General features: G+C 40.5%; 3 protein-coding genes across 3 annotated transcripts in view; 2 read left to right on the top strand and 1 right to left on the bottom strand.

Moving 5' to 3' along the window:
• The window catches only part of ltk (leukocyte receptor tyrosine kinase), a 49,744-nt gene extending 46,716 nt beyond the window's left edge, over positions 1 to 3,028 (top strand). The window contains exon 29 of the mRNA XM_068338323.1: positions 7 to 3,028. Coding sequence (XP_068194424.1) covers positions 7 to 1,065 — 1,059 coding nt within the window. The 3' untranslated portion in view covers positions 1,066 to 3,028. The remainder of the gene's footprint in view (positions 1 to 6) is intronic.
• itpka (inositol-trisphosphate 3-kinase A) lies at positions 1,530 to 12,572 on the bottom strand. The gene is made up of 7 exons (XM_068338324.1): positions 11,901 to 12,572; positions 7,680 to 7,779; positions 7,343 to 7,556; positions 5,784 to 5,988; positions 5,334 to 5,435; positions 4,797 to 4,868; positions 1,530 to 4,446 (listed from the first exon to the last, which is right to left on the bottom strand). The coding sequence occupies exons 1-7, from the start codon at positions 12,138 to 12,140 to the stop codon at positions 4,168 to 4,170; spliced, it is 1,212 nt and encodes a 403-aa protein (XP_068194425.1). The 5' UTR covers positions 12,141 to 12,572; the 3' UTR covers positions 1,530 to 4,167.
• A 1,610-nt stretch (positions 12,573 to 14,182) lies between these two features.
• ivd (isovaleryl-CoA dehydrogenase) lies at positions 14,183 to 24,517 on the top strand. Its single transcript, XM_068338521.1, has 12 exons — positions 14,183 to 14,426; positions 16,036 to 16,125; positions 16,277 to 16,328; positions 16,579 to 16,748; positions 16,864 to 16,957; positions 19,445 to 19,575; positions 19,744 to 19,840; positions 19,996 to 20,089; positions 20,349 to 20,430; positions 20,562 to 20,666; positions 21,049 to 21,121; positions 23,547 to 24,517. The coding sequence occupies exons 1-12, from the start codon at positions 14,295 to 14,297 to the stop codon at positions 23,678 to 23,680; spliced, it is 1,254 nt and encodes a 417-aa protein (XP_068194622.1). The 5' UTR covers positions 14,183 to 14,294; the 3' UTR covers positions 23,681 to 24,517.
• The last annotated feature ends 3,409 nt before the right edge of the window (positions 24,518 to 27,926 follow it).

Below are 27,926 nucleotides of genomic sequence, written 5' to 3'. Positions count from 1 at the left end.
CATCAGGACCCTGATGTGGTTAACACCCCCCTACCAGTGGAGCATGCCCCCACCACAGAAGACGACTGTGGCAGAGTCATTCGACCCTCTGATCGCATGTCCTCCAGCCTTTCTCCACTCTTGGTGTCCCATCCTGTTGCTCAGGATTTCTCCTCCCAGCGGGGTCTCTCCTCCCTGGCTTTGGGTTCCCCATCCCTCACACTACAGCCAACCAAACCCTGTCTACTGTTCCACCGAAGTCAGCTTGTCCACCACGAGGTGATGTCATGCCACGAGACTCTGGAGCCATCTTGGGCAGAGTCTGTTCCTGCACATGGTTTGCCAGCAGCAAATGTGAACACAGGAGGCCGTCGGCTTCATCCTGAGCCTCCTCTTCATCAACCTTGTTCCAGAAACAGCTCCTCCTCAGGCAGCCAGAAGCTGAAGAACAAGACAAAGAACCTGTGGAACCCCACTTATGGCTCCTGGGTTTTGGAAAACCTCTGGGGAAAGAAAACTCTTGCACACACTCAGTCTGTGCCACTCTCAAGCTCCTCCTCCCCAAACTCCAACATGCAGGCTTTTCAGACCTCAGACATCACTGAGGGCAGGTGTGACACTATCAACAGCACCAACCTCAGTCCTTCCAGCTTCTGCACCTCTTTAACTCCACCCTCTTCTTCCCAGTCACAAGCTGCTGCCAGTGCATCGTCCTTTAAGACCGCTACAGGTGGCAGCACAAAACCTGCTCTGGACCTGGCTAAGCTCCAAAGTTTCCCCTGTGGCAACGTCAACTATGCATACGATGAGCAAAGCTATGAGTCAGAGAGTCTCCCATTGGTTAAGCCCAAAGCCCCAGAAACCATCACAAACACCAGCTCAGTCCCCATTCCATCCTCTGGGACCAGCCTGAAGCTGGCGTTCGGTATCCACACTTCCTCATCCTGCATGCCCAAGCTGCTGCTGAAGCGCCATGCCAGCTACGGACATGAGGACATAAGGAGACACACCAAAGCTGAGAAACCCACATGCGACCGAGACTCAGGCTATTCCCTGTCTGAAGACCTGAGCCTTACTCCTGTATAAGAAATGGCTGATGGCAACAGGGATTTGGATTGATATTAGACTTAAATACCTTTTTCTGACAGTTTGAAAGTTCTGGATTTCTGGGACAAAAGCCATGACTGTGACAGCTCGACCGCAATGTGAGAGCCATAACATCCCATTATTGGAACTCCTGGAATGCTGGATCACACACTTGAACACTGAGATGCACAGAGATGCTCCTGGACTCAAACTCCTTCCTTCGCCTCTGGGAGAATAGTAGCTGAACACTGAAGAAATCAGCCCTGCGCTTTCTCCACATCCCCGATGATGGCTGCCATATGTAACTGCTGTAGTTGGATGTGTGCACCGACCAATTTGTTTTTATTTTTTTCTTAAAACCGTTGACAGTATCATATGTTAGCGTCACATTAAACCATTTATAAGAATGTGTTATTGTGTTCAGTATGACCAGAATATTCCATATATTTTGAGAAGTTTTTTATTGTTGTTGTTTAAAGTCCACAAAAAGCTGTAGCATTACAAAACCTTTTCATTTATAATTGATGCATATAAACGTGTTACATTTTTGTGAGTCTCATTTGCTTTTATCCTAAGCAATGTGAAAACACATATAAATTATACCCCACTGTTGCATACTGCAATGATGTGTGTTTTAAGAAAATTTGTTAAACGGTGTTTTAATTTAGTTTCCAAGCATGAAGATTCATTGAGCTTCTACAGCAGCTTGGGGGAAAAAAAACAAAAAAACTCAACAGAACTAGAGCTGCATCAGATTGTATGCCAGTGTTTTGGGATTTTGACTATATGTTAACAAGTGTTAGTTAACAAGTGGTTGGAGATGATTATTCCACCTACACTTTGCTTTTTGTACAAATTATGACAAAGGCTGGATAATATGGGGGGCAAAATTTGGCTTGCAAGCCGATTGTTTTACCCTTGAAACAAAGGGGTGACAACAGTTTCCTTCTGTTTCCAGTCATGTTGCTGATCTAAAACTTACTACCTTCTTATACACTGGCATTTATCTGTTCATCCAACTATGTAAGACAACAATTGAGCATAGTTTACAAAATATCTACTGTATCTTTTGCCTGTTTGAATGGATGTGGAAAAAGTTTGTGAACATAGACTCATGACTTGAGAATCCAGTCTGGATGCAAGCTGACTTTTTTTTTTTTCCAAACTAAGATAATCATGTTTTGTGGATGTTTTTTCACTACTTGACTCTCTTACCCCATGTCCTGATATTTACTTTATATTATCCTTATATGTTTAGAATATCTGATAATGACCATGTAGCTGTGAAATGTTTTTGATGCTTATTTCTGTACACTGGACTAACCCATTATATTTGTAGCTTATTTTATCTTTTATTTGTCTTTACTTATGTTAATAATGGATTTGTAGGTGTAGGTGATCACTGCCATTACATACCTGTGCGCAGCATCGACTGAAGCAGTGCTGGTAGTACCTGTTTACTCAGCAGGGGGCGCTAAAGCGTTGCTTTACCGACCACGCTGCTGCAGACGTCTCAGTTCAGACGATTATGATTTAATTGTGCACCTCTCTATCAAGTATATCTGAATTTAGGTTATTCTTATTTAATCACTTTTTAGTTGTTGAAAAAAAAGGAGTATTTAACCCAAACATTTATTTTTTAATACATAATCATGCCTTTTTTTATTGTCAGGTCTGCTGATTTTTTTTCTTGACTGAAAATAATGTGATTAAAAAGACCTAGCTCACCATTAGGTTAGAATGGTTTTCAAACAACCTTCACAAAATTTATTTTTCTCTCCTCCCAAAAATAACAGACCAACCACTCCACAGTCTTTTAATTTTACAGCCCAGAGTTTTTATTACATTCTTTTCTGAATTTTCTATGTTGCTGTGGGCGTTATGCCTCAGCCAAGTCATTCTATGCAATATACTGTCTTTACAACTGACCTAACTATGTCCCAAATAAATCATCTTATACTGATATTATTTGAGTTTGATCAGTTTGAGTTTTATTCCAATTATACAAAATAAAAAATTATGAAGGCCTGGTTAACATAAAATAATAAAATAGTGTCTTCTTATTAAAAGTACCTAATAACATTTCCATTATTATTCTCTCTTTCTGTTTTTCTCTCTCTCTGTTTCTCTCTCTCTATCTCCATATATATACTGTGTATATATATATGTGTGTGTGTGTGTGTTTGAGTGTGTATGCATATACTATACACACACACACACACACACACACACCACACACACACACACACACACACACACACTATATGTGAGTCTGTGCGTTTTTATGTGAGACATACCTTCACACGCTAACTGTGTATGCATGAGATAACAAACACTGCAGCATCAAAGTACCGTAACAATATCCAAAAAGGTTTTCAACAGAAAAGCAAAATAGAAATACTTGAAGTTTTTAAATGAAAGTGAGTTGGATTGGGGCCATGGTAGCGCACTTAGTAAAATGTTTACCTTATAGGCTGAGTCGTTTCTATAGAGACCAGCATAGATCTTTAGCTCCAGGTTGTTATCCCGTCGCTCTTCTCTGCCTCTTTCCAGCTGTCACAATCGATATAAAGTAGAAACACCCCCTCAAAATAATTTATAAATTTCGAACACAAGGATTAAAGAGAGGAAAGTAAATAAAAAATTGCTGTGCAGTAAAAGACAGTTTGTCAGAACAGTGATAGCTAGTTTTGCAGTACTGTATTTTTTACTGCTGTAGTTATAAGGCTGTGATGTTGCACCAAATTAAAATTACACCTACAGGTATGACATCTTCACAGGGATTTCTCCTCGTTTTAATTTTTACATTAATTGTCATAGTTTCCTACTCAGGTAACATCCCACCTATGAGAAGAAGAATCCCTCTCACTGCTGAGTTAGTGTCAGCAATTATATCCAATCAGTAACTAGTTACACATTCTCCGCTCCATCAGTGTCCATCTCTTTTTTCTTGTCAGTGAGTTAACTATTACTAAACCATCCTGGTTTTAAACTTTATACACTTTGCTTGTAAAGCACCCAGAGCATATCGACATGAACAAAAGCATCCTGAGATGTTTGTTATGCGGTCCGAGTTACTTTCCTCCGTCAATAAGCCAAAGGTCACTTATCACCTCTGGCTGTAGACTGCTTATTTTCTTTAATGACCGTGCCGAAGGTATCAGTATCTTCACAAGTCGCTGCGTTGCTTACAGACTCCAAGGTTTGGATGAGGTTTTCCAGCCCCCACAGGTAACCGTCCTCCCGGTTACCCTCTTGCCAGGGAATGTTATGGCTCAAGGTCTGGCCTTCTGGTAACGCTGTTGTCTTGCCAAAGTCGATGATCCAAACCTCGGCCTTGTCGGTGTGGTCATGGATGAAGAGGAGAGAGCTACCAATCACCTAAAAAGATTTTTATATGAGCTTTTTATATTAGCTTGAACTTCTGGATATGGCATAAGCCCAATATCTGAGTTTGATCATCTGGAAACACTGCCGTGGCTAAAGCTGTCATTTCTTTTACTATTCTGTAAATTATTTTTAATGCGATATGTTTTAAAACAGGGTAAAATCTAGGATAAGACTCTAAGGGGACTGAATCCTATGAGAAATGCATCAGGAAATGCATTATGAAGACCAAAAATAAGTCCCTTAAGTAGAATTTTAGTTAAGCTTCTGCTTTAACGCTTCACTGAGTCACTTAATATTTGCATTTACTGGAGTTTGCCACTCATCCTGTCGTCAGATGTTACCTCATGTCGCTTGAAGAACTCAGACATCTTCAGCGCCGTCTGGATCTTTATCAGTCTGCTCAAGTAAGACTTCTACATTTGAAGAAAAAACAGTAACAAACAAAACTCAAAAACACTAACATTGCTCCAAACCTTGTGGTTTCATTTGAATGACATTTTAATTTGAATCAATCCACCACTGGCCGCAGCCCATAGCAGGACTGGGTGGAGCCCCTGAATATTTTCAAAGCTTCCAATACAAAAGAAAACTCAAACAAAAGTACAATGTGAATATTTGCTTCATGCATTGTGGTTTGCTCTTGCAGTTCAAAGACTTCTATGATGTTTGCGGATATCATTAGACAGGCTCCAATCTCCTTCAAATGTAAGCGTTAAACACACAATATAATATGTATTTGTCCAAATGTTGGACATGGATGTGAGAACTTACTCCACCTATCAAAGTTCCTGCAGTCCTAGGGTATCTCTGAGATTGCTCTGCATGTAAGTGTGCTGATCCTGGTGTATTTGTGCAGAGGCGAACCAACTGATACGTACTATTATGCCAACGTTCCCTCCGACGAAGGTCTGAAACACCTGGATGACATCCTGTTTCGATCTGGTTTTCTTGAAGTCGGTTCGACACGTGCCGTCAGAGTGCTTCAAGACAAGACAGGGACTGAATGAATGAAGTGACCTCAAGTCAAGTCAATTACAAAAGATGCGGGCAGACCTTGTTAATTCATGTTTTATCATGTGTGTAGCTTCACCTACGTTGAGCAACAACTATTTACATGTATTCTGTCCAACAGTGACTCTCCTTTTAAGTATTTTCTTTCTTCAGCGTCTAGAGGAAAACACCTGTCTCTAAGGTAAGTGCAGTTATCCTAACTGTCTGTGGAGCTGGGCTGACATTTACTCGCGCTTCACCTCCACATGCAACACTTTGGTGATTCTGACTGATAACTGAGTATCTTTGATGGCATGTTAATAATAAACCCCTGCTACCTTGATCCCCTCTATCCTGAATCCCATGGTGTTGGTGGAGCTCATGGTTTCCCTCCACTGCATGTAGCGAGGCTTGGTGACCCCCCGCTGGGAGTGCTCTTCAGGAGTTGGCCCCTCGCTGTCCACCTCCACCATCTTCTTGTACAGGTCCTCCCTCGGTTTTGGCTTTTCTCGCGCCCGAACGAGCTCCTCCTCCAGGTACGTCCTGAATAAACGGAGGACTAATAACTTCAGATATTTACAGATTACTCTGTTCTTAGCATATAAACAGGAATGGCTGTTTACTTTCAGGGTTTGCCTCACATTTACACCCTCGGCTATTGAGATATTAAGATGGAACCCTGACAGTTGACATAAGCATACTGTTTTTGTGAAACTGATGTTGAGTGTATATTTCCAATAAAAACTACCAAAGGGCTTTTGTTACCAATATCAAAACCTTACAGGTACTAAGAAGACCAAGTTATATCTGTTCTTAAATCAACTCTGGTTTGACGGAGACGTCCTCTGATAATTTATTTTTAACATGACTCTGACGAGTGACCCTCTTCTTTCAAAAGAACCTGCAACAAAAAAGGTAGGTGATGATTAATTCTTTTGAAACAAACCAATTCATATCAAAATAAAATTCCCCGTCTCTGTTGTCTTCTCATTAAAATGCCATTACTGAGCCACACAGACAGAACCATGTTGTGTGTTAACTACACAAGATTTTGCTGGTGGACGGAGCAGCAGCACATTGTCACTCGACACGCACCATGCACGCTAACGCACAAACATTTCAGTTTCAGTTTGTTTCCTCTGGGCTGAAGAAAAACACTGAGAGGAAACTCCAGCCTGCGGTGCTCGGCTCTGTGAGTCAGTGTGTGTTTGCTTAAGTTAGCAGTTTAGCAACTCTGTGGTTGAGCGTGTTTTTGACACAGGGGAGTCTCTAGGGACACCCTGTGTGTGTGTGTGTGTGTGTGTGTGTGTGTGTGTGTGTGTGTGTGTGTGTGTGTGTGTGTGTGTGTGTGTGTGTGTCTGTATGTGTGTGTGCGTGTGTCTGTATGTGCGTGTGTGTGTCTGTGCGTGTGTGTGTGTGTGTGTGTGTGTCTGTGTCTGTGTGTGTGTGTGCCTACACTGCGCATGCATCAGAATGTATATCTATGCATTCATGCACGCATTCACGATAACCTGAATGTGTGTCTGTACACACAACAGTGAGGTGCTCCACCTCTTGTGGCAGGAAGCCCAACATATAGCCTGCAGTCACAACAGGTGATTCCTTATAGAGCCAACACACTTTAGGCAGTGAGTCCTGTTTGCAAAGCGTCATTAATTCATTTCAACAAAATTAGGAGCCTGAACAAATACAGAAATCCAGTTTAATGACCTGGAAATGTCATTTCAAATTCCTTCTTAGTACAGCAGAAACAAACCACATAGAAATATATGTGTGTGTGTGTGTGTGTGTGTGTGTGTGTGTGTGTGTGTGTGTGTGTGTGTGTGTGTGTGTGTGTGTGTGTGTGTGTGTGTGTGTGTGTGTGTGTGTGTGTGTGTGTGTGTATTGACTTCTTTACCTCACTCCCATCTTGCAGTCCATCACATTTGGAAGATTGAAGCTTGCCAGCAGGTCAGTCATACGAAGGTACGACTCTCCGTCTTTTTCTACGATGCCACAGTAACCAGGCGCAAACGGGAGCAACGAATCATCCCTCAGCTTCTCGAAAGCCTGCATCTCATTTTCTGAGAACTTTTTCAGGATGGTGCCCTCATCTGCTGCTTTGAAATTTCCTGAAATTGATTAAAGTTTGATTTACGTATGGAAAGGAAAACTTGATGTAAGCATCTTTGGTCAGTATCAGAAGAGCATGAGTATCGTAATACAAAAAGAAGTATGTTCTGAACAGATCACACCTTTGTGGCCTGCTAGCTGAACCCAGCTAACTTTTCTCCTCTGGGTTGCGCTGAAGGGCCACTGGACGATGGTCTTCAACTTCCACCATGGTGGTCTGGTCTGTAAAGTCAATACACCCAGCAAAGGGAACAGAACTGAACAGTCAAATCTAGTACAACAATGAGTCAAGAACTTTTGTGTCCTTGTTCTCATAAAAATATCTGATAACAACAAGACATTTTGTGAGGTTATTAAACTTTGGTGCAGTTGGTGCTGTCTAAACAGAAATCTGAACACATAAGCAATTTGGCCCAGAAAGTCTGATTCTGTTTTTTGTGAAACACTGAAATTTAACATTTATCAGTAAAATAAGTCCCACACAGGTAAAGCGCCATATCTGTAAATATAAGAAATTTGTTGTTGCTCTGTTGTCACATTTTAAAGAGATATCAGTGTTTATTAATTTATTTACTTATTTTTTAACTAAAAGGCTGTTTTTCTAGTTTTGAACATTCTGCAGTTTGACTTGGTAGGACAAAACCCAGATCTGCACTCAAAAAAATATATCTTCAACTTTCAGTGTTGATGGCCTTGTGACTGTGATTTTGAAGTCTACCACATCCGTATAGCTCAAGACATTTTCTTGTTATTTACTGCTTTTATTTTCAAGACTTCTAAAATAAGCACAATTTGTGGGTCAAATGTCCATTTTGTAAGAGGAAATCTGACGGTTTAACACCAGATAAGATAAGAAAGATCCTGTCCTTGATCCTGTAACTGATCCCACTTACCAGTCTATTAGGGATCTGTGACCTTTGGATGATAGCATATTATTTAAGTATTAAATCCTGAACAGAGAACAAGAAATAAATGGCTGGCAAATAAACTTCAATTAACTTTTCAGAACCTAAATTATTTTTATTATGGATGTTTATGGACTGTCACAGCATCTTCCGTCTTACTGAGTTTAAGTGCGCCTACACACACACACACACACACGCAAACACACACGCATGCACGCACTCACACACACACACATATACACACACACACACATATACACACACACACAGTCGCAGCTTGTGTGTTTCATAGAGTCACATCAGTCCTTCACACTGAAGGGGAACTGTATTTTTCCCTCCACCCAGAAACCGGACCAGAAACCAAATAAACACACACTGTATTCAGTGTGTATTTTTTCTCTCATGGACTAAATTTGGAGATAATTAAAAGGAGAACCAAACTCATGCGCATACTATTAGATGTCATGTGTAGGCGTTGGATGTTACATATTCTGTGTGTTCTGATTAAAACAGGAAATGAAAGAAGGGTTCTTATTTTTCGAGAACAGCTCACCATCCTCTCAGCGCCGGCCTTAAATGTCAGTTTAAATGCTTCATTTACTGCAGTGATGCGTGTTTACTGTAATATTTCTTTATGAGGGTGTTACACTGCAAAAAAACAGGTGATTGCTATGAAACTTAAACTATTGTACGGGAAGAGTCACAGCTATATTTTCATCAATTTACAAACGGATTGCATTTTTTGATTGACATAAAGTGGAGTCATGTGATGTATTGACAGGGAATGGTGAACTAAACAGGATGGTCTGAAGCTCCCTGGCCAATATTTACATATAAGACAGTCTGACTTCATGTTGTTCTTACTATCCGTCCCTCCCAGCAGTGATGACAGACACAACAAGTGTTTGAACAGAAAACAGTTCAAACCCACCTGAAATAACAGATTCACTTACTCAGTTTAAGAACCCACAGTGAAGCAGAAACTGTCTGAACACCAGCGAGGGGAAAAAAAACATTCAGAAAGTGAAAGTACACTGAGTCTGGTGTTTTTTTTGTTTTTTTCATGTCAAAATTCTTTACCATGTAGTATTTTCCTTATAGCTCATTGTCTTTAGAAAACGAGCTATAAGTCCTGAGGTAAGTCCCACTCTTTTAAACCGGCACTTACCTCATTATTTTTCATCAGCTATGCAAAAAAGAAAGAGCTGTTTGTTCAGGATAATAAGATGAAGTTTTCATTTGATTAATAAAATGGGTTTTGGCAGACGTAGGCGCTCCGCTGAGGGAGTGCCTTTAGAGTTTCCCTACTGAACCCAGGAGGTTTCTTACTTCATTATGAAGTAAGATTAATTTATTTGTATGACACATTCAATAGACAACACAATATCTCCCCAACTGTGATTCAGGATGTTTCCTCTTTTTTTTTTAACATTTCAAGATTTTAGTGTTTTTGAAAATTTTATCTAATGTGTGAAGGACAAGGCCAGATGAACAGAACTGTAGGATTTATCACCTTTGGGGAAGGATTGCACTCGATCCTGAATGCTAATGCTAACAATGGAAGTTAGATCAACATTAGGAAGTTAAAAATACAACTTTTCCCTCTCAATATCTCTAAAGCTATGGAATTAATATAGTGTTTGGATAGTCATAATTGCTTCCACCACTGCTTACAATAAATAAAAGCAGCTTGTTTATTCACCTACAGGAACTGGGACCTGCCGTAACTCTGAGGTCTGACGTAAAACACCATGTAGTTCAGACAATCCAAAGACAACCGCAGCCAAAAACTGATTGACAGTTACCTTCTCAAATGAATGCTGATAAATACAAATAATAACTTCATGTTGTATTTAAAAAGAAGTTGAGGAGCAGAATTCTTTACCTACCTAAGAGTAGAAATATTCAGATAATTTATTCGATACAAACACAAAAAAAAAGAAAAGGTGTATATTCGTAAATAATTTATTGGACTTTGACTTCTGCTCTTGATAAATCAATTAAAGCTGTTTGGCTTTGCATTGTTTGGTTCTATTTATGGTTTTGATGTCAATATCATTATGAATGATAACCAATAAAATTGCGCCTATCGCGCATGTGTGTGTGTGTGTGTGTGTGTGTGTGTGTGTGTGTGTGTGTGTGTGTGTGTGTGTGTGTGTGTGTGTGTGTCTGATCTTGACTTCACTGGACAATGTTAGGTTCAGTGAATACACACCAGTATCCTGCACCCTCTCTCACAGGCTTAGCAGCCAATGTGTATTCAGTCTGTTTAAAAGAAGATGACAGCTGTAGACCTTGTATGGAGATGGCAGAGAGACGTGGTAGCACCATGAAAACACACGTCCACTGATACTCTGAGGGTATTGTGGCGACAGCGATGATAAAAAGCAGATTCTGTTGTGAACAGGAGAGACCAGGAGGGGACTCTCCTTTAAATCAACTTCCTCTTGAAAAACATGCACAGATGTCAAGCGACGCAAATCTCTAAAATTGGAAAATATTGATAAATAAGTAGGTTATGACCTTCATAATTGTTTGAAACAGCACTTTTTAAATGCACATGCAAGCAAATTTCAGAGAAAGAAACCTGTCGGTCAAGAGTGAAGCTTTATCAGCCAAGAATGTCAAAGGCAAACAAATTTGCTCCTTCGGTATTATCCTAAAAGCCAATCCTTCAACACTGTGTGTGCTGAAGGCGGGAAGCAAAGGACTTACAGTTCCAAAACACAGAAGGACTTGTCGATCTGACTTTTGACGTGCAACATGTTTTTAATAGTTATATTGTGTGTCATATGATTACGCAGAGTGGCCCATGGCAAAATATCTGTCAAGATAATAAGCAGTTGACAGAGACACACAATTAACGACGTAACAAGTGCACAACAAGAGTTGTCCAACTTTCAGAAGCCTTTTTGTGTCGGTCTATGTTGAACCTCAACAATGGAAAAGAGCAGACAGATCATATGATCTTTATTAGTCAGAAAAATGCAGGGTGACTGTCTGATGGTCGAACAGCTGAAGTTTTCCACATCTCCAAGGAGTGCTGATAATACAGCAGACAGAAACGTGTTGAGCTGACTGTGTGACAGACTGAATAACTCCTCTTTAAGTTGTGTTTATGTTACTTAAAGATGAGCTTTGAACAAATGTTTCCTCTCTGCAGTTGGAGAAAGGATATTCTGTCAGATATAGTTCTGAAGCATCAATTTTTTACGAACACTTTCTATATATTCCCATTTGAAAACATTTTGCTGTATAAAGAGGTGGAGAATAAGGTTTTTTCCCCAGAATACTTCACTATACAATCAAACCGTAGCTGTACAGGTGGTTTGAATGTATAACAGATGGGAATGCAGTGTTATGACATGCTATAAATAGTCATAAACTGTGACATTAGATATAAAGGACAACTTTAATGCCATAATATTTTCTACTCACTTCTTCAACCTCAACCAGATGCTCCAGAGTGATAAGACCTTTGCTTTTGCTCTCACTGTCACTGAGCAAGTCATCTTCAGACTCCACAGCAGAGGATCCCGTGGAGGAGATGGAGGAGTTGGACAGTTTTCTGCGCAGCGGACCGTTCGGTGCATCTTCCCAGTCCTCCTGCAGTACCTCCCTGGAGGTCCCGCAACCATCCGGGGTGATGGTGACCTGCGGTACGGGGCGCGCATCCATCACAGTCGGCGCTGGGTTTGAGGACGACTGGGCGATGTGAGTGGATTTCTCACTGAGGTCATCGCATGTGAGGGAAGACTCCCCCGCTGCGCGCCCCCTCCTCCCCCTGAGAGCCGTAAGTCTTTCAAGGTCTGTCTGCTTGAGCTTCTTGGGTTATTGTGATCGAAAGTGCGCCGCGGGAGCGCACGAATGAGATGCGCAAAATGGATTCACAGTGATATTTCCAGTCTGGGTCACTTCACTTAAAGTAACGCTGCGTACGTTAAAATACTTCCTGGATGTTTGATGGTCAGGTTTTCACGCCGTACAGGCCGCCATCAGCCTGTGTGATCTGCGCGGTGTCGTTGGAAAGGGGAACCCTCCTCTGCTGGCGGAGCGGCTGGTGCGTCTGACCCGACACCAACGCGCCAGCGCGCTCTTTTACACCAGCGTGAATGTTTATCTTCCGCCTTGCCCGCCCTTTCTTGTCAGTTAAACCAAAAGACTGATTATGTTCTTAGATTACAAAGCTACACGGCAGTGCTGCAGGAAATTATCATCGAGGCGACGATGATTCAACACAACAAGCCGTGTCGGATGTTGGAATAAGAAATAAAACAAATCAAACCTGAGAAATTGCAAAATGCAAATTTGGATTTTTATTTTTTTTTAATAAGCCTTTTGGGAAATTTCAACCTAAACCCCAGAGTTCAAAAAGTATCTGTGCCTACATCAACTCCAGTAATCACAACTAATCATTCAGGATGACTGGATGTCAGTCTCTGCCATGACTAAGATGGAATGTTGGACCACATCCCAACGTTGTTCAGGACCAGGTTTTATAGGCCACTAAAACCAATTTTATTTGTTTGATCTAATCAGCGGTGGATTTACACTCATGTCTGGAATAAGATTGATAGATTAGCTACAAAAAATCTACAAGAAGATGGATGGATGGATGGATGGATGGATGGATGGATGGATCATTCCCCTAAAATTAAAACTCAGAAAAGCATTAATGTTCTGGAATACCTCACACCATTTTTGTCTGGTGCCTTTTGATTGGAGGAGTCATGGACGTTGATCATTACTTAGTTGACAAAGGCCTGAATGTTTTCATGGTTTGTGACTGACTGAATGACTATATAATTACCCTGGAGCAATTGTGGAAAATGATCGACTTCCGAAAAGTTTTTGAGAATGTGTCTCACTGTTGATCTGTGGAATCCCAGAACCTTAGAAATACTATAACTTAACTGTTTGGGGAAAAAAATAATCAAAAGAGTAAAAAATTTAGGACTTCATGGTATGAGGTTGTATTAGGTGAAAATAAATCAGTCTCACGTGGTCACAAATGTGTATTACATAATGTAGAATCTGCAAATTACGACTGGCATTCCAATTTAAACATACATTTTGAACATTTTGTGCACGCATTCATTCATTCATTTTCTGACCGCTTCATCCGCCTGCACGGGTCACGGGGAGCTGGAGCCTATCCCAGCCAACTTGGGGTGTGAGGAAGGGTACACTCCGGGCGCGATGCCAGTATACTGTGGAGCCTGGTGGAGGCACACAGACAAACACACACACAATCACACCTATAGATAATTTGTAAAGATCAATCCACCTGATGGGCATGTTTTCGAAGGTGGGAGGAAGCCAGAGAACCATGCATGAAAAGATTGTTTCATTTTTTTCTGTAACCACTTTTCCTGTGGAGGGTTGCTGGGGGGCTGCAGCTGATCCTGAATGATATTAGGTGGGACAACTAATCATTTCATTACAGGGCCACAGACAAACTCAATCCTTTTATCCTTTAATGGATGGATGGAGGTCAACAGCTGTTGTTGCACCTGCATACATCATAAATCAAAAACAGACAAATTAGAAAAAATAGAAAAGTCATATTCTGGAGTAAATCTGAATAAAGAGGAATACAGTATGTGTGACCTGTGAATAAAAAAGACAGACCACTGGGAAAGATATGAAGGTGAAAATCAATGCTTGTTGTCTTCCAGCAGGTGGCGGTAATGAGCGAAAAGGTTGCTTGAAAACACCAAGAGAGTCAGAAGAAGGAACTTCTGACGTCACCGTCACCTAACCCTGGGTGAGAGTCGGTGAACGACTGCAAGTACCCCGATCTGTCCTGTTATCCACCGGTCTGTCTGCGACATGTTCGTTGTCAGAAAAGCACTTCGTCTGACCTCCAGATTATCCCTTCCCTCGGTGGCGAGAAGAGGATGCGCCGGGGCATCGATCCCGGTGGACGATGTGGTGAACGGGCTGACCGACGATCAGATCCAGGTAGCCATTTGTGCTAACAACAACACAAGAAGGGTCACGTAGCCCGCGTAGTAGATGAGTTTAATTAGTTAAATCTCAGTGTGATTTAAAGGTTAAATAGGGGGAATCATGCGTGTGTCATCATATGAATCATGTGGAGAGATTTTAACAAGCTCTAAATATCTAGTTCGCATTCAACACTGATCTAATAATGTGTTGAAGGTCTACAATTTACAGTAAAGTACTAAAGCCGTGGACACGAACCATCAGCATGAACCCTTTAATCACGATAGTGAATCGTGACATAATGAGTTATCTTAGATTACATTAACACTGAAAAAATGATTTCAGCTTTAGATTGGTTTTAAATGAACAGTGTAGACCGGCTGGTTAGCAGGGCGGGGGCGGGTAGCATTTGAAGGATTTGATTGGTTGATAAAAGCTGCCCTGTGGCGCTAGAGAGGTGGAGGTTTGTCCTGGAAAGGAGAGGGATGAAGGTTAGACCACAGTAAGACAGAGTACATGTGTGTGAATGAGAGGGACCCAAGTGGAAGAGTGAGGTTACAGGGAGAAGAGATCAAGAAGGTGGAGGATTTTAATTCTTAGGCTCAACAGTCCAGGGCAATGGAGAGTGTGGAAAAGAGGTGAAGAAGTGTGTACAGGCAGGATGGAACGGGTGGAGAAAGTGTCAGGTGTGATGTGTGATAGAAGAGTTTCAGCTAAAATGAAAGAGAAGCTGTATAAAACTGTGGTGAGACCAGTGATGTTATTGTCTCTAGAGACAGTGTCACTGAGGAAAAGACAGGAGACAGAGCTGGAGGTAGCAGAGATGAAGATGCTGAGGTTCTCTTTGGGAGTGACCAGGAAGGATAGGATCAGGAATTAGTACATCAGAGGGACAGCACATGTTAGAGGTTTTGGAGATAAAGTCAGAGAGGCCAGACTGAGATGGTTTGGACATGTCCAGAGGAGAGATAGTGAATATATTGGTAGAAGGATGCTGAGTTTTGAACTGCCAGGCAGGAGGCCTAGAGGAAGACCAAAGAGGAGGTTTATGGATGTAGTGAAGGAGGACATGAAGGTAGTTGGTGTGAGAGAAGAGGATGCAGAAGACAGGGTTAGATGGAGGCAACTGATTCGCTGTGGCGACCCCTGAAGGGAAAAGCCGAAAGGAGAAGAAGAAGAAGATGAAGACTTAGTATCCGGCCCGAAAAACATGTTTAAACTATTTAATAAAATATAATTATTACCAAATCACATTAATTTTAATTTAATATATTGGTTTTAACATGTTGTTTGCATTAGTATAAATAAACTCTCCATCTCCTCTTCAGCTGGCCCAGCTGTCAAACTTTAGAACTCTATGTGGCCCACCAGTCAAAAAGCTGGCCCACCCCTGAGCTACCCTAACCTGTTAAAACAACTCAGGCTCAGCTGCTGAGCTTAGAAAAAAGAACATAGCAATTTTAATTTTTGCAACCTATTTCTTTTTTGCATAAAATGTGCAATGTCTTCCAATTGCTTATATGATTCACTAATAACCTTGTTGAACAACCCTCCAGTTAACTGAATATGCTAAATTGAGGAAATTTTGCTGTCAGTAATTTTGTTTATGTTGTCTTTAACACAGTTAAGGCAGACGGTCCGAAAATTCTTGGCAGAAGAACTTTCTCCTCATGCTGATGAGATTGACAAGAGCAATGAGTTTCCAGGAATGCGGGTAAGTTGAAGCATGTCCATTCATCATAAATCTGTTACTGTCCCTGATCAGGAGTCGTCTGAGTCACACAAAGTACACCTCTAGTGTTTCATCACGTCTAAGTCAAACCAAGTCCTGACTTTTGATAACGTGATAAATTTCTGCCCTCCAGAAATTTTGGAAACAAATGGGGGAGATGGGACTCCTTGGTATTACTGCTCCAGGTAAGATGGCTGGAGGGAAAAAAAACTGAATTCAGTTTAATTTGATATGTTGTCATTGGACTCATTTGAAATTAATATTATGTCTCAATGATACATCACATTCATCACATTCTTTTTTTTTTTTTTTTTTTACATACTTTTTTATACACATTGTCCCAATCTTTTTGGAAACGGTTGGAGGAAGTCAGCAAGTGGTTTCTCATTTTGTCAAAAGCGCTGAACTTGTCGAACTGTTCTCAATTGTTTTAAGTGGAACACGGCGGAACGGGACTGGGATACCTCGATCATGTCATTGTGATGGAAGAAATGTCACGGGTGTCAGCAGCCATCGCTCTCAGTTACGGCGCTCACTCCAACCTCTGTGTCAACCAGATGGTGCGCCACGCCAACGAGGAGCAGAAGGAGAAGTACATGCCGAAGGTTAGCATCAAACCAGCCACTGCTTTAAATCATTAAATCATGAAATGTATTTAAAGATCAACCATTTGAGATAAAATCAATTCATCATGCTCACGGTGGACCTTCCTGTCACCAGTTAATGACAGGAGAGCATGTGGGAGCCCTGGCCATGAGTGAGCCCAACGCCGGCTCTGATGTCGTCTCCATGAAACTGAAAGCTGAGAAGAAAGGTAGGACACCGAAGAGTTTTCTGTGTCAGCCCTACATGCTGACGATGTTCTGTAATGTGATTATAAATATTGATGTTATAAAGTTAATGTCTTTACTGTTGTTCACATCTTTGTGAAGAACAGTCAAACTGGTTTTATAGGGTTACATATAACAATCCCATTTGGTGAGCTGCGGTGTGGCTGGTCTGCTGGAATCCTCACTGGGTTATATGTTGGCTGTTGCATTGATTAAAGGTTTAGTATTAACCCTGTTGGAATTCAGCCCAAGCGACTAACGCAGCAGGTCCAAGCTGGATGTTCAGGTCCACCACTGCCTGTTCCCAACAGGGCCGCGTGGTACGAGTGTGTTTGTCATGTCACAACAGGGAACATTATATGTCAAGTTCATTGTATCAAATCAACCCCTGTGTTGATCAGCAGAAACAACCCTGTTAATGCCGTCCAAGACAAAGTGAGACAATGTGCTGATTGTGTGATTCCTTCAGGTTAATGTTGATTTGTTTATGCCACTGTGGGTTTTGGTTGTTTGTTTTTTTTCCAAAAATGTCTTGATGGACCTTGTTATCCTCCATCTTTGAGCAGCATATTGGTGACAATCATTTCAACACATGATAGTTTCTTTCACTGCTGTAACCCTGCTTTACCACGATCGCAAGAATCCCTTTTTTTCCATTTGCAGGTTTAGATTATACACATTAATCTTTTCTGTTTTGTTATACAGTGCGCTCTCGCTACTCATAGTTAATGCATTCCAGGAAGTACACGCGAATAACAAATTCTGCGATATAACGATGAACTATTTATCTTATTATTTACGGTAATTTAAACGTTTATGAACCCTTCTCATACTGATATTAAACCACCTTCTATCTGTATTACCTTTACCCACACTCTTATCGACTGTTTAAAACACTTATGTCTCACGTAAGTCCGAGACTCACAGAAAGGAGCGTACTTCTGGATGCCGTCAGCCAATAGAATGCGCGTACGGTATCACGTGACTTTCTACCAAAAATCCGCAATGAGGTGAAGTTGCGAGTGTTAATGCGCGAGGGCACACTCTATTGTAGATTTAACTTAAGCGAGGCCACAAGCTCGTCTTCTATCAGGTAGTATATCTTGATATGTATTTCTGTTTATATAGTTGTCATTCCATCATACATTTCTTCACCCTTCACTGACAAACCAGATCCTGATTACAACTGTTTCTCTTATCAGGCGGCACGACGATCCAGTCACATCAAACAACACCACGTTCCATATTCTGTTCTGCATTAACTGAACACAGTGATGACTCTTATAACCTGAGGTGACTAATGGGTTTATCCCACAGCCGGACCACGTGGGTTTAGAGAAGTGCCCCTGAAATTTAGCAGGTCTGATTATCGAAAAAATATTTTCAGATTCATTTAAACAGAAAAACAAAACAATATTTTCTACAAATATTCTCCATAAAGTCGTTGCTGTATTTGTCTTTGTGAAGCCACACCCAGCAGCTCTTCCACATTGTTTGCACATTTACATGAATTGAGTTTTGTTGAGTTACACTGACTTCAGGTATTTTTTTTCTCGACACTACACTCACCCTCCCTCTCTGTCTTCCACAAGTGCAGGAGTATAGTAAAACTTTACAAAATGATTCCTCCAAACCTCCATATTTCACTTGGAGCTGTGTGTCAGATCTATTTTACATCAACTCATTTAGACCTTGTGGATGTGCGACAGAGTTCTAACTGAACAGGTTAACTGGGATGAAGGGAATGAAATGTCTCTGGCGGAGATGTTGCTGACATGTCTAATAACTTTTGGGTTTCCTATTAGACCTGGGATCCTATGCAGGTCAGGTTTGGTTGGTTTCTGGATTGGATGATTTTCTTGTACAAACTGAAGTCAGTTTCTTGTCATGCAAACCTCATGATCAACATGTGGCTTTTTAGCAGTAAGGTGGTTATGTCACTGGCTCTTTGACACACACATTGCTGACTTCATGTGTTTTCTTACAATTCAAGCCCAAATCATTGATCACTACTGAACTTTGTTGACTAACCCAAAGTTAAACATTTCATCAACTCCTGTTTGCCCAGTTAAAGTTGCTAAAGGGGAACAAAAAGAGAAAGATGAAGTTGAATGGTTGCTGCGATGGTTTGATCGTGGAGACCATTCTGAGTCAAGAGCAGCATCTAGTGGCAAAGTGTGATATTTTTGTTCAAAGTTAGGTATACAGTGATCCCTCGTTACGTGCGGTAAATGTGTTCCAGGAACCAATAGAATGCGCGTACGGTATCACGTGACTACCTACGGAAAATCCGCGATGAGGTGAAGCTGCATGTGTTAATGTGCGGATGCGCAAGAGATTACTGTAATGTCAAATTGGTATTAAACAATTTTAAACTTTTCTGTGCTTGAGCTTTTGAATTATGTTTACAAGTATGTGCAGATTCAAGATTTTAATGGAAATCTTTGTAATTTCCTTGTGTTTGTCTACAGGTGACTACTACGTTCTGAATGGCAACAAATTCTGGATCACAAATGGCCCAGATGCTGATGTCCTTATTGTTTATGCAAAGACAGACCCTAAGGCCCATCAAAAAGGCATCACAGCTTTTATTATTGAAAAGGTAAATTCAGTCAAGTGACTCCATGTTGATCTCTGGATCAGGATGTACTTTTTTTATGAGGCTTGAATTTTTTCTTTCTTTTTTTGAAGGATTAGGTTCAAATTGATGTGAGTGAAACATGACATGGGAATTAGAACTGTAGTTTTTGTGTACTGGTGTGTTTTGTAGGGAATGCCAGGTTTCTCTACAGCACAGAAACTCGACAAGCTGGGCATGAGGGGATCCAATACTTGTGAACTGATCTTTGAAGACTGCAAAGTCCCAGGTTTGTGTTGAGTTTCACATTTTTTTGCCAAATGTTTGTTTGTGAATGAGCAGTTCTTTGTTTTTCCGAGTCGTATTAATTCATACATGTCGTGTGGTGTTTTATCAAGAAGGATTTAATACATTTTGCTGAAACTTTCTTTTTTTCATCTGTAGCAAAGAACATTCTTGGTCCATTGAATAAAGGTGTGTATGTCATGATGAGTGGCTTGGACCTGGAGAGGCTGGTGTTGGCTTCAGGACCCATCGGGTGAGTTCATACTAGAGGTACAATTTAACTGGTAAAGAGGACTAAACACAAGTGCAGAAACTGGTAATAAAATAATACATCAGCTGATCTGTTATTGTAGGGATAGATTTTGTTTTGTCAAATAGACGTGAAACATTTTGAAATGTTTTTAACAATTACTTTCCTGAATTTGGATTTTCATTCATTCAGTGGTGCTTATCAATCGAGTTGAAATCTCTCGGGTTAAACATGTAATATTACTTTTATGATTACTTTTCAGCATCATGCAGGCAGTCTTAGACAATGCTATTCCCTACCTACATGTCAGAGAAGCGTTCGGGCAGAAGATTGGACAATTTCAGGTTTGACCTTCAGCTTTAATCACAACAGAAGCCACGTTATCTGTGGTTTTCAAAGTCAAGTAGTTCCAGTTGAGACTGTGGATTTCAACCTTGTTTCTTGACACTAATGTTTTCTGGCCATCTGGTTGTAGCTGATGCAAGGCAAGATGGCTGACATGTACACCAGACTAAGCTCCTGTCGGCAGTATTTGTACAATGTGGCCCGGGCTTGTGACAAAGGACACTTCAGTGCAATGGTGAGAGGATTCTTTTCTACTACCACTCCCAATTCTAGGGGGGGGGGGCTAAATTTTACCAAGAAATATGCATAAAAATCTTGACAAAAGGCATAATATATATGTGACGTACATATATTTGTATGGAGTTTTTATCGCATTCTGTATTTGTCTGCATGTCATCATGCTGGGTTTTTTGATAGTAGTTTTAAATGTTGTAAGCTGATCTGAAATGAGTTCGAACACAGGGAGCTCCAGGTTAAGTCTCCATAACGATGTGTCTAGCAGGTTTAATGCTAATGTTAAACATGTTTTATCATTTAATAAGTCTACATCTTATTTGACTTATTGTTGAGCTTATTAAACGCACAGAGGCGGTGCTGACTCCTTCTCACTTTTGCAGGACTGTGCGGGAGTGATCCTGTATTGTGCGGAGAACGCTACTCAGGTCGCTTTGGATGGCATTCAGTGTTTAGGTAAGTACCAAGATGGTGGCGGTGTGACAATAAGATAGGAGCAAGACTCTAATCTGATAAAAGAATAACAGGTTCCTGATGAACGTCCTCAACTCCGGGGTGAACGCAAAGAGGAAGGAACCTCTCTGGTGTTAAACTTCTAGAATGATACTAAGCAGCTGATATAAATACTACAGTTTCTACTAGAATTTGTTTCAGGCCTTTTGGTGCCCACAAAAAACCCCAAAACAGACGGGGCAATGTGATGCAGCCGAATTGGATGAGATGGGGTAGCAGGCAATTTATTTTCATCCAAATTTTTGCTCGCTAGGTATAATCGAGACAACAAAGGCATCGCAGGCGGAGGTTGACTGAAGAAAGTGTATTTATTGACTTCTCAATATTTGTACGACATGGCACTTCATGCACATAGAGTACATGGTTCAGTGCTGTACTTCATCTCTTTTGGATTTAAGAAAAATGTCGGCAAGGACTCTTTAGTCATAAAAAACATTTAAAAAACATCACAGATTGTGTCAAACATCAGTTCAGGATATTAATGTTTGCGCAATTGAGATTAATTTAAGAAGCTACAGGAAATCAGGATATTAGCAACTGATGATTAATACATTTACAAAATAGTTGTCACAGTAATCCAAACTGCAAATTATGGTGATATTAGAGAATGACTCAATGCAGCTGACGGCAAACATCAATGAATCCTGGATCTGCATGTTTACATGCAGCCTACGGAGGAAACATTCAGATGTATTTATATCTGATTTGAACAAATTGAGGACATCATTGTTTGTGATATACGCCCATATTTATTTGTGATGCATCCATCGTGATAAATATACCGCTTCCTTGACACACGTTTGCAAAAAGTTGCCTGTCGTCGGCCTCATATTTGTTTCATAAATGGTTACTGACTGACATCCAGTCCATTCGTCAGCTGTTACTGGAGAACAGGTTTATACTCGGCTCCAACACAGCGTGGAATTAGCTGTGGAAAAGTGTGATGCCTTCAAACAAACCTGATGGAACGGGGGGTGGGATCAGACGCTCCCGATCGTCTCTGGACACTTGTGACCTCCAACAGAGATGCATTTTAAATAGATGGCCATGTGAAACATCTTACCATTGGTCATATTGATACCCAAACACAACGGATGCCATACAATGTAAAAATGTCAACGTGCTTTTGGAGGTGTTTTGATTTTCAGGTTTGGAAAGGATTTGCATTCTTACTGTAACGATCTGAGTCGTTTTCATCTGTAGACCAGCGGCAGGTAATTATTACTGTAGGTGTGTGACATCTGTAACACAAGTGAACCCGGTGAGAGTGTCGTCACCCAGTCGGGCATGTCTGCACCTGTCCGATTGATATGCAAACAGCTCTACTCGTCCTGCTGAGGGACGGGCGTGGGGTCATTTGTTAGTAGCGCCCTCTTCCTCTGCCGTGTCCCAGTCCTCATGCAAATTAGCAACACTGAACTGAGGAGGAGACGAGCTGCAGCACTTCCCATACGTGCGATAGGCCTTCAAGGTCAACATAATTATCACTCTGTGTCAGGGCTTCCAATACCATTATAGTAGGTGGACAGGTGTATCGCCCACAGCTGCATTCCGCCCCTCTCTGTGCAGATACATGCTTTCAGACGTGCAACGCACATACAGGTGAACTTCCTCCTGCCAGCGGACAGAGAGCGCACGTCAGAAAACGTGGCGCATCAAACACATGGCAATCAGCAAAAGTCCACCCCCACTCCCCAACACCCACTCTCTGCTGTAAATCCAAGGGAAACACTGATTATTAGACAGAAGGCGGTTGGAGTCGTTGATGAAAGATTTGACATTTATGCACAAAGACAGCAGTTTAACTTCATCGCTACCAAAACATCCAAAAGGTCAAAGACCGTCCGTGTCCATGTGAACACAGTCTTTACATCAGAGAGTAATAATAAGGTGTGTGATGATGGGTGTTGACCTGTTGTCTGCAGACGCAGTTGACACACCTTGTAAATGACTGGAACGACGCTCAGTTCGGTTTCCACCTGATCTGTGAGGCTTTGTGACGCCTCAAGATGTTTCCACAATTCACCTGGAACACACCTCACCTTAAGAACACTCAAAGAAATGCACACTTAAACAGAGTGGATGGTGAGGGTCCAAACTACTACAAAATGATCTGGACTCTTATGTTGAATATTTAAACACATGAAGGTGAGTTCAGACAAAGGGAGATTTTTTTTTAATGACCGTTCAGGTATTAAATATGCATTGATTCATTTGTCAATCCGTATAGCACACACGTTACCGGAAATAAACAGGGAGACGTTTATATTTTCTCTTTCGACAAACAGAACGTGAATTTTATTACATGTTCACTCAACCTACACTATTACCGCACGCTCACTCTGAACCATGTGTCACTTTTCAACAGGGGGTAACGGCTACATTAACGACTATCCCATGGGACGATTCCTGCGTGACGCCAAGCTGTATGAAATCGGCGCCGGCACAAGCGAAGTTCGACGGCTGATTATTGGACGAACCTTCAATTCCATGTTCAAATAGAAATGTTTGAATATTGCCGGGGACCATTACTCACATGCTTGGCCTTACTGTATGAACTGTGGGACTGGATTATGACTTGTGTCAAAATTTTTGTCAACTTTTTAAATATACAACATGAAATCTCTGCGTTGAGAAAAGCAGGTTAAACAAATGTTTCAGCCAATAAATAAATAACGCCAATAAATCATGAGAAGTGTAATAAAAAAAGAATAATAAATAGGTAGTTTAAGAGATTTTCCTCCTATGCTATGGAATTCAATTCACTGTCTAATGTCCCTCGTGAGATTTTTATGTTGTACTGAACACTCCATAGAGTTCAAACTGCTTTGTCATCAGAGTTGTGGTGGCCACGATTAATTTTAATAAATCCCAGTAGTGTTGAAATGGTGATATGAATGTTTTTTAAATGGGAAACAATTATTAAATAAAGCCAACATATAATTTCAGCTAATAACTGAGGTCATTGGGGGCTCTTTGGCAGATCTTTGTGGTTTAAACTAGAACCTGAGAGCGCCCAGGAAGGACGGAATGTTACAAAAAAGAGAATTCTGTCACTCGTGTGTTGTGTCTGCATAGACGTTCCCTGTCATGCTGGTCGTCTGACCAATGAGGAAAAACCAGAGACGTCGACATTTAGATGCTGGGTGTTAGTACATTATTGAACTCTGTGTGTACAGTGTGGGCTGGAGAGACTCCAGAAGACCTAGATGTATAGTGTGTTTGAAATAAATATTTTTAGACATTCATTTGTGGTGAAAGATCGTGATATTTCAAATGATATCATGGCATTTGGAATAAAAGGAGGAAAATTGTCCAAATCAGTATGATTATGATTCTAACTTTATTCAATCCACAATGGGAAACTGAGATGTTACAGCAGCGTCTGAATGCAAACACACCGAATATCCTCAATGAAAACTCTAAATACTATAAATATTAACGAGACGAGTAACACCAAAAAAATGGCAGTGTCAGAAAGAGAAATATATGCAAAGTGAATACTGATTAATGTACAGATGATTTCATTCAGCTAGATTACAAATATTACAATGATAATATTATTCAATGTTGCATCAAACAGAAACAACCAGAAAATCTTAAAAGTCTTAATTGTATTATATTTCTTCTACAGCTCACATGTGCGTTCCTTTGTAATGTAATGGAGTAATAAATTGTAGAATGTCACTTTTTTTATGAATATACAATATAAAACTGAACAGCACACAGTAGTAAAAAGCTAATACATGATATACTGTAATTGCACTAAAACACCTACAAAAAAAACGAATTTTCTTGTAAATCATCATCACTTACGTGATTTGCTTGAGGTCCATCATAGATTTTGGTCACAGAAATGTTGCATTTAAACGGTGTTTTTAGCACTGAAGAAAAGCTGCCCACAAATTATTTTCAAGAACAACAACAAAAAAAGATTCCCTCCTTGATCTTGATCGACACCACTACTGTAGCCTGAGAGTTTTTACATGATCCATTCTATCTCTCAAAGTTGTATGAAAAGCAGTTAAAAGCCCTGCCAACAAGCACAGAGCGGAAACACCCTCCTCCTCTAGGATAGAAAGCACTGCTTTCATGCAGTCAGTAGTCATTTTCAATCACACACTTCTCTCCCACTTCTTTCTCCAACCTGAACAACCCCCATCGATCTAATCCCTCTTCATTAAAACCTGCTGCTGAAATCTCTCCATCCGTTTGTTAAGATGAGGGATCAGTTTATTGCCTCCGATCCATCTCCTGTTATTTCATCTCTGTCAGCTGCCGTGACTCACTGTAATTGATGTGCAAAGTATTGTTTGGTTGGACTTTGATACTCAGTACGGCTCTGCTGTGTGTCGTTCCAGGCGTTCTGATAAAACCACTCAGTGCTGAGCTGATGGACTGACAGGGCTGGAAGTTGTTAATTTTATTACTGCCACTGGAAATGAAAGAGTGGCATTTGAAGTCTGAAAAGACTTTCAGTTCACTGCAAGGATGAAAACCACTCAGTGTGCTCATTTGGCTATTTGCAAATGATCATGTTCATTCTTACATACACTCATAGAAGCTGACGTGGAGGTAGTCGCTCAGGCAGCGACTGAACTTCCTCTACATTTGAATAATGCATGGGAGCTCTGTTACATGGTGGATTTCCCTTTACAGGAAACATGTCCGGGTTAAAAATGAGAAATGAACACATTAAGGTATCTGAAAATGGAACTAGATGACGATTAGAAACCACACTCAGGTTTTCTCCTTTTAATGAAAAATAGCAGGACTAACCATTACTTATCCAACAATCCCAAATGACAATGCCCTCTTTAAACTAACCCATCACTATAAAAAGACGTAAAGGTTGGTGAGAGAATTACATTTACAAGAACGTGGGGCAACATGTTAACATGTAGAGGTGTAAAGCCCACCAGATAAGTTGCCAGAGTCACTGCAGCTCCACAATAGTACAACAGTCTGTTGTGTAACAACCCAAAGATATGATATCCTCCTGCTGCACCTCAGAAACAGGATCTGGTTGGCAGACAGCCGATACCACTGGTTCCCATGAAGGGATGTGCTGGAACTAAATGTCTGAGTTGTGATGAACTTCAGACACAGTGACTTACACCAATGCTGTGCTCACAGGATGGTGTCACAGCTCTACACTGCACAGCAGTGAGCCCTGAGCCTGGCCTAGTAAATACTGTAAGGTACACCCTCCTCACACTCAGCAGCCTCTCCAGGTCGCTCTGACAGAAGAGTGCGTCGCCTCCCCAGAGCCATGACATCATCCAGCGGCGGTGTCAATCCACAAAGAGGAGCACTGGGAGCCGACTAAACACTGTGTGTGAAAAGATTTCTACTGCAGTTGTGTCACCTGTGAAATCTGTCTAATAATAGTTGATTTGTACTATTTAGTATTAATAAATACATGTGTGACTGGGGTACCTGTTTCTAAAAGGTATATTTATTAAATTTTTAATTCATACTAAAATTAATGATGAGCTAAAGCTTTATAGGTCCATTATAAGACACCAATTAAACAACTTTGCATTTGTTCAGCTGTGAAAATTCCCACCGAGTGGTTGGACCTCTTGGATAACAATATTTTATAAAGTAATGGTTTATTATAATTGAGAAACCCCTGTTCCTTTATTAATAGGCTATACTAGGTATTTCAGTATATAAAGTGCGTTAGTCACATCATTGTTCCTTCAATAACCTGCATTATATCTATAAAAGGGATTTGATTAAAGTAAAATATATAGTTACAACTTGAAAACCCTTTACTGAAGATGAATAATTGTAAAGTGACACCATGATATCTAATGTAAGTGGACAGAAGAGGGGAAATTACAAGATTTTCTGTGAGACTGAAAATGTTAATGAATGCAAATGTGTTATCAGCACCTGTCAGAGATTAGTGTGGGTTTCATTTATGTAACATGTCAGATGACTCAGCTCACACATGGAGAAGTAACCATAAAGATTCCCTGAATCAAACCATTTTCCACATCAGTGGATCTATTTTCTCTATATATACACAGCTTACCGTCCATAGGTGACATGAGGGATTGAAATGACTAAGTCTGTATTATATACATGTTGTTGGCCAGAGTTGACCATTTATGAGGCCAAAAGCAGAACCTGATTTGGATACACTACTGCCAATACTATTGATTATTATCTAAATCATATATATATATATTAATAATTATAAATTATATAATATGATCTATCTATAATATATCTATAATCTATACATAATTTTCAACATTTCAGGTTTACATGCCAGGCATTAGGCTCCGTGCAATATTATGTATTTAGTTATTAAATTTTATTTATAAGACTCATACTGTTAATAACACTTAAAACATGTCTATGTCTATCCTCACACTGTTTATGTTTCCTTACACTATAGAAATAGTGATGCGAACAAATGCTGCGTACTCCGGTTGCCAAGCAACGACATTTCATCGCCAGATTCACTGTTCTGAGTCTCTGTGCAATGACAATAAAAGGAAGTCTAAGTCTAAGTCTAAGTCTAACATATACTGTATTTAGTTGTGCAGCACTAAATGGAATATTATCGTAGGTCTAAAAAAATAAGCCAGTAGAAAAATCATTTACTACAAGCAAATCCATTTATTTTCAACATTTTACAAAGAAATGAGCTGAAGTAGAGAATCAACTACAAATGAAGTCACATGAACATCTAATTATGAAGATCATGGATGCAATTGTAGGAAAAAGAAAA

Source organism: Antennarius striatus, chromosome 17 (genome assembly GCF_040054535.1).
Source record: "Antennarius striatus isolate MH-2024 chromosome 17, ASM4005453v1, whole genome shotgun sequence".
In the NCBI taxonomy this organism is placed as follows: Eukaryota; Metazoa; Chordata; class Actinopteri; order Lophiiformes; family Antennariidae; genus Antennarius; species Antennarius striatus.
This window is presented reverse-complemented; position numbering and strand designations above follow the sequence as displayed.

Coding starts and splice junctions, on each gene's coding strand:
- ivd (XM_068338521.1), top strand. CDS start 14,295: ATGTTCGTTGTCAGAAAAGCACTTCGTCTGACCTCCAGATTATCCCTT. Junction 19,576..19,743: donor CAGCTTTTATTATTGAAAAG/GTAAATTCAGTC, acceptor TGTGTTTTGTAG/GGAATGCCAGGTTTCTCTAC. Junction 20,667..21,048: donor AAGGACACTTCAGTGCAATG/GTGAGAGGATTC, acceptor TCACTTTTGCAG/GACTGTGCGGGAGTGATCCT.
- itpka (XM_068338324.1), bottom strand. CDS start 12,140: ATGGATGCGCGCCCCGTACCGCAGGTCACCATCACCCCGGATGGTTGC. Junction 7,780..11,900: donor ATCTGGTTGAGGTTGAAGAA/GTGAGTAGAAAA, acceptor TTGACTTTACAG/ACCAGACCACCATGGTGGAA. Junction 4,869..5,333: donor GAGGGAACGTTGGCATAATA/GTACGTATCAGT, acceptor CTTCAAATGTAG/AAGTCTTACTTGAGCAGACT.